This window comes from Berghia stephanieae, chromosome 8, assembly GCF_034508935.2.
Source record: "Berghia stephanieae isolate SIO BIC M18660-M18661 chromosome 8, UCSD_Bste_1.3, whole genome shotgun sequence".
In the NCBI taxonomy this organism is placed as follows: Eukaryota; Metazoa; Mollusca; class Gastropoda; order Nudibranchia; family Aeolidiidae; genus Berghia; species Berghia stephanieae.
Window position 1 is genome coordinate 41,438,446 of NC_088367.1, and position 7,500 is coordinate 41,445,945.

The window sequence follows — 7,500 nt, forward strand, 5'->3', positions numbered from 1 at the left end:
TCATCTTAAAAAAACGACTTTTACTCTGAAGTCTTTGCAGCCAATAAATCAAATAATGTATGAGTTGTTAATATTATTAATTTATACTTTCATCATTATCATCATGGGGGAAAATCATCCATTACCTGGAACTCGATTTGCAACAGGTCATCTTTATCTTGCATTATTAATTGCTGATATTCTGTCAATTCACTGGTTAAAGATAAGCTAATCTTACACCAACTTAATATTTATTTTACTATTTCATACAATAGAAACATACTTGATAATGCTGTTACTGTTTGGAGAAATGACATTCTAACAATCAGAATTGAAACTCATATTCTCATTGGAGATCAGCATAATATTTTTCATAGAAGGTATCATGGGAGTGAAGAGAAATAACTAAAACACACGACAAAAACAAAAAATAAACACATTATCCCATTGTAACTAGCCAACAATGCAAACATATTAGATTTCATCATCATCGACATTGCCGCCGTCGTTATCATCATCATCATCATCATCATCATCATCATCATCATCATCATCATCATCATCATCATCATCATTATCGTAGTCATCATCATCATCATCATCATCATCATCATCATCATCATCATCATCATCACAATTATTGCCATCTTCTTCTTAATATAAGACACTATATTTATAATATGGTTATCTGCTGTCCCAGCAAATATATCGTATCGTTCTATCTGTCTGTGTGTGTGTCTGTGTTTTGTATGTATTATATGTATGTTGTATGTATTAGTATTTGTATGTATGATGTAGGCATGCATATACGATGATATGCTGGTTTGTATGTATGTCTGCATGTATGTATGTATGTATGTATGTATGTATATGTGTTTGTATGTACGCTCATTTCTTTTGTATACATGTGTAGAAACAATGTGCAAGCGTGTATGTTCGTGTATGGCTGTGTCTGTATTGTAAATGTGTTGATGTTCATACCATGAACCAAACTGAGCATTGTTTACCTCACATGAATTGCCTTTAATTTGGACAATAAAGATTATTATTATTATTATTATTATTATTATTATTATATATCTATCTATATACTAACTTACACAACCATTACACAGATAAATGTAATAGGTACCATTCAGTTTTAAATAAATAGTAGGTGACATACCTTCCTCATGCACTGGGGTTGCCCCAGCAGACTGCAACTCAATGTATATCTGAGCATTCCAACTACCAAGGATATTACACTTTCTCCATTCGTCATGGTTTAGGTCCAATGCAACATAATTTAGACCACACAACAGATGGCTGAAAATTAAAAAAAAACACCCAGCAACATACAAACCATTTAGTTAGCAGATTCAAAAATTCTAAAGCAATAATATCAATACAATATGATTGAAACATAATGTAGACATTTAAGCTAATTTAGTTCACCTCGAGATTGAATAACGGTACAAGAAAATAAATCACTTGTCATAAGAAGTTACAAACAAATCTGTGGTTAGGTAGGGTACACACAATAAGAAAAGATAATCGAGAAGCGAAAGTAAGGCAAGTATTGGAAGAAACATTAATTGAGTATTAGCGCTTTCATTTATCCATTATTGTTTCATCATTTCATATTTGGCGATTCTAGCTGGTACTACAATCATAAAATTAGCGATACTATCAATTCATTTTTCGTTACATAGGATAGGTGTCAGAATAATCTTCATACATCACACATCTAAGGAAAAAAAGTAATGAGTTAGTACTTACTTGGATGTTTCTTAATTAGAGTTGATGAAAAAGTAGGTAACTGAAACTGGCGCTCATCATATTGGACAGCAAACAGGAAACAAAATGACCAAGTCAATTATTGTAGATGCCATCTACCAGTAAGTTGTGGATCATATTGACACGACTATGTCACTAAATAAATAGATGCATAATGTCACAACAAAAACAACAAAATGATGTAAACTTATATTGCCTATATACATTTAATGAGAAAATATGATTTTAACTGACTTTTCCGTAGTAAAATCATGGGGGTTAAATGGCCCTCAAATAAGAAATAAATAGGACTTTCGAGTATTTTACTATGTGCAAGTCATGGGGGCCAAATGGACCCCAAATCAGGAAATAGGACTTTCTAGTATTTTTCTCTTTGCAAGTCATGGGGGCCAAATGGACCCCAAATCAGGAAATAGGACTTTCTAGTATTTTTCTCTTTGCAAGTCATGGGGGCCAAATGGACCCCAAATCAGGAAATAGGACTTTCTATTTTAGTATGGAAATAGGGTTATCTGGTTTTCATGATCAAACAATAAATTATGGATATTTAAGTTTTAATTTGAAATGAGCTTTTCGAAGATTGGAAAAAAAAATTCTTTGGTATGGAACATGCATGAGTGGACATAGAGGAATAACAAACTTTTCCAAGAGGATGATTTTAGGGTCAATTAAACTCAGAAAATAAGGTTTAAGAATGAACTCTGTAACTCTTTGATAAGTACATTCTTCATCTAAACAAAACAAGTATAACATTTATAGGCAGTTTAAAAATAAAAGAAAAATTCATACTAAAAAAATCGAAAATGGAAGAAGCATTATCTAACTCAATTTTGAGGATATGACCCAAAATCATATCCCCCCCCCCCCCCCTTCCCCTTCTTCCCTTCTCACAGATTTTCTGGCCTTATATTTTATATCAAATATTACTACATATTATGCCATCACACATAATGGCATGACCCACAACACAAACCTCAATAGTAAATTTCTTCCTGCGTAGCTTGAATGCCAAGTCAGAAGTCTCTGGCTGTGCAGGAACAAGGGAGTTGACACGGGGAAGTTGGACTAGATGTAACAAACCTTGAAATAGACGATAAAAAGACATCCTCATAAATGGGTAACGTTCAGGTGGCAAATCTGCCGTCCTATGATAAAAGGACGTAAGTGCCATGAGGTTAGTCTTGAGCTATGGTCGAAATTTTAAGGATTTGCTATATGTTTCAATTTCAAAATATTGTATTTCTGAGAGTGTTATATTGCTCATTACTACATGTGTGCCCTGAAATGAGGATTCCCATAATATAAATAGTTCATTTTTGTTTACGTTGGAGACTACATCCTTTTACCAAATGACGGCAGATATGTGGTGTTGTAGTTAGAACAAGTGTTTTCTTACATGAAGCTTGTGGTCTCCATCGGTACAATCTATCAAAACTAAACATATCTTATGCAATGGGTATATATCTATATCTAGTAATACAAAGCATGTTTTTATTTGTTTGCCTAACTTTTCCCCCCTATTCTTCTCTACCTTTAGCATGACATGTGTGTATTCATGATCAATGCTGATGGTGACAAAAAGTTAAATAGGAGGAAAATATTTTTACAATTGCCTTTAAACCCCATTGATACTCTAGCTAACCTCTGGAGAGTGTGAACCTGCACTTATTTGTTCCAGCACACATCAAGTCATTGCCAGTATATTTAAATTAGGGGAATTGTAACTTTTTAAAAGGAAGAAATTCCTTCTCTCACTCCAAAATCGTGGATTTCCGTGAAACCCAGGAAAACCATCAGCAATGCATGATGGTAGATGAAAGAGAATGTGTTACCTCTATCTCATAACTTCACATTCGTATGGAATTGTCCCTACACACATAACTCAGAAAGAGGCCAAATGAATCAAAGAACCATTAATCCTATCCATACTAGTCTACAACATATAAACATTTTTTAGTCAACACGGCATACCTCTTCAAAAGCTAATCAACCATTTAAACATTACCTGCACTCTCATTAATCATTGGTTGATCATCAAGCCTGGCAAATGGCTTAAGTACTTACTTACTTATTTATCAGAACCAGCGACCACCTGAGCTCTAGCCCTTCGGTCTTGTGCCATGACGTAGAAGTTAGATGTCTTTTGTAGTTGTTCCAGGTGACTATAAAGTGTGTTACTGATGCTTGGATTTGGTGGGAGGAATGTGCATCTCAGGTCTTCAAGAGGTTGACATTCAAGCAAGTGGTGTGTTACTGTTTCATTGGGGTGTTGGCATAGGCTTAAGTATAATATCTAACCATATAAAGGGGAATGGATGGTGAAAGACTCTATGTCATTTTAAATTAAGGGGGCAGCGTGGCTCAGTGGTACGGTCTTTGCTTCGTACCCAAAAGGTACCGAGTTCAATCACCCGCTGTTGCGTTGTGTGGCCTTGAGCAAGTCACCTCGCCCTAGCTCACTTTGCGGCGCTGCTCTGCGACTGACACCTGGGTTATTCCAGTCTCCCCTTGGAAGAGACCCTAAAGACAAATTTCCCCGATGGGATGAATAAAGGGAATTTTATTTTATTATTATTTTTTTTTTTTTAAATTAATTTGAACACATGGGATGACTCCATTCCTGTTCCTCTCAATGGGCATATTCATGATTTTTATTAATTGGAAAGAGAATATTCTTAAAACATTTGCCAAATCTGAAATTGTTTCAATTAACCAGTAGGCATTCCGATTCACCAGTGAAATTATAGTTTAAAAATTCTGGCACAAACAGACTGTTCCAATTAAGCAGCTTTTCTGATTAAGCCGCATTTCAAATACAGGCTTCAGCTGTACTTGGACTATTTTAAAAATCTGGTTCTTTTTTATAAATCCTAATAAAAAGAAAAAAATCAATTTCTCAACTTTCTGATAAAAAGTAAAGAATTCAGCATTAAAAATTTGTAATGGACCATTTTTAATTGCACATTTAAAAAATCACTACCTTATGAATTGATTTAACTTTAACCGCTTTAATTTGGCAGTAAAGTGTACAAAGAAACAAAAAAATAAAAACACAAAACCAAACCAAAAAAAAAAACAAACAAACAAACAAAAAAATGCATTCATACATTGCTTATCCAAAATAAGCATTTCATAATATTTTTCATATCTCACTAAGCCGGTACAATGTACAATTAACACACGAGACAATACATGCAGCTTTTTCAAAGTTCCAAACTTCGGCAATCCTGCTATACACTAGGTAAACTCAAATTTTTAAATGTTTATTCTGATAGGACAAGGAAAAAATGTGTGTAAAATGGCCTTCCAAAAATCATCCAGTCACGGTGTTGAATCACTGGCTGCACAAATCCCTCAGACCTAATAATACAGGTCATATTTTGAGTCCACTACACCACAACACACTGTGGAGTTTTCTATGTGTTATTTAGGAACGGATTAGTCCACAAATTCCCTTATATTGATGCTGTATATTTGGTTAAAATACTCACAACATCTACCAGCCAGATATAACATACCACCACACAAGAAACTAAGCGTAGCCTTAAACGTTTAGAGTCTGATTGATACAATTTAGAAAGAACTAGTCATAAACATGGCTGGTTAAGAAAAATAACAAAGAGCTGAATGACGTCAAATTCATTCCTTCTATATTGAATGTCTTACCATGGTACTCTTTAAAGACTGGATTTTTCTCCTTATCTGATCCAGCAAAACTCTCCAGCCTGATGACTGTGTCGCACATTCCATGCACTCTTTTGATGTGGCTCTCTTCCTGTTATGTGATGATTTAAGTGTAAATATCAGAAATAGGTTAGTTATGATTGTTCTAGTAACTTTATGGTGTGTTTGGTTGGGTCGATTCAGCACCAGTAACAAACAGGAAGATGAAGAAAAATCAAAATATAGATTTTAAAAAATTATTATTTTGTTTATTTCTATCTTTCTTATTGATTATTTTTCCGAAATTGTTCTTCAGCCATACATTTCTCAACATTTTCCTGCCCAATTATTTCACTGAGTTTTGTTTGAATTATATTCATTAGTTTTGTTGTGCGTATATAAAAGTTCATATCATGAGACTTACTGAGAGTACAAATTTCCGTATAATGCTCACCAGTTCTGTCTGCCAATACAATCATATATTATTGTAATCATTACACAAACTTATATATGTGACCATAACGACTTTTACCCTTTTAGAGAGAATATGATAAGAACTACTCACTTTCACAGCTGTATGTATACAAACGTAGATTTTTGACCAATTAAAATACAGGATTTGTGACAGACCTTAAGTTCTTTCTCCTTTTTTTTATACCGCCGTTGGGTGATTAGTTCTCACTAGATTCGCTCAATCAGACTCTAAAGGTTAAAGGCTATACATGATTCTGTGATGGTGCCAATGATCAGGCATGTCAAAATAACAAGCATTTTACTTAAACACATACTATGGATGGTTAATACCTGTGTACTTTGCTTAGTTTAGTGCTAACTGCCATTTATTTACATTCATACTGTCCGAGGTGTGATTATGCTCCCTTTAATTCTTAAAAATATATAAATAAATATATATATTAATTAAGTAACTAATTAGTAAATGGGCGGACTTTTGTCATCACAAAGTGCGGCAGCCAATGTCAATGAGGATGACACTGGATTGTGAGTGAATTAGTAAATGATACAATGCTGATGGCGACAAAAAAGTAAAAAAGAAGGAAAATTTTAAACAATTGCCTTAAAGCCCCATATTACTGAATTAACCCCCACTTTTAGAGCAATTGAGAGGATAAACCATCATTGATACTCTAGCTAACTTGTGGAGAGTGGAAAACTGCACCACACATCAAGTCTGTCACTGCCAGTACATTTAATTGGGGGAAATGTAATCTGTTAAAAGGAGGAAATTCCTTCTCTGACTCCAAAATCATGAATTTCCTCGGATCCGAGAAAAAACTCATCAGCAACGACAGAAGAAATCAAATATAATCGTAGAAAATTTGCATCAAAATAATGGTATAAAAAGTAAAAAACACAAAATTTACCTGGAAGAGATGTGTCGGAACAGTGACGAAGGCAACGGCAAAGGCTGACCTCAACATTGACCTAAGTGCCAGCAGGAAGAGTGCCAGGGAAGGGTCATAGTCTTTATTGTTGGCCCTCATTCCTCCATTCTCTGACCACAATGGAGAGCCAATGGAATGGACACCTATTTATTTTCAAATTATATAAGATATCGAAATCAAAATCTAATAAAACTGTTTATCGCATAATATACAAACAATAAATCAATGATGACTCATGAAAATCAGTTATATTGACAATTCTACTTTTTATCTTTTTTTTTAATTAAAAAAAAAATTTAAGTAACTTTTTCGACTTAATCCATGCCATTATCATAACTAAAAGATGAGAGTTGGTGCATTAGAAAATCTATGAATCGAGAAAATCTGATAAAAATTTAAAGCCAATAAATTGTTGACAATGTCTAAAAAGCCTTTGTCCGCATGAAAATTTCCATGAATAAAAATTCGCCCTATGATTGAAACCCATGAAATTTTAGTGAAATGATAAAATTTTGGTCTCTGAAAATTGTTGGCTTGTGAGTTTCCCCAAGGACTTTCCTGTGCCATCACACAAATAGGTACGTAATAGAAATAAATATTTCTGAAGTATAATGGGCATTGTTTGTTCAGTTCTAGCTTAAACAGCATTGTCTTTATTTTTTTTAATCAAACAACATAT

General features: G+C 33.9%; 1 protein-coding gene across 1 annotated transcript in view; it reads right to left on the bottom strand.

Annotated features, from left to right (window-relative positions):
- The window catches only part of LOC144978690 (elongator complex protein 4-like), a 22,504-nt gene that overhangs the window by 3,552 nt on the left and 11,452 nt on the right, over positions 1 to 7,500 (bottom strand). Inside the window, exons 8-10 of the mRNA XM_078925095.1 lie at positions 6,801 to 6,964; positions 5,422 to 5,530; positions 2,729 to 2,835 (exon numbers count right to left, since the gene is read on the bottom strand). Coding sequence (XP_078781221.1) covers positions 2,729 to 2,835; positions 5,422 to 5,530; positions 6,801 to 6,964 — 380 coding nt within the window. The remainder of the gene's footprint in view (positions 1 to 2,728; positions 2,836 to 5,421; positions 5,531 to 6,800; positions 6,965 to 7,500) is intronic.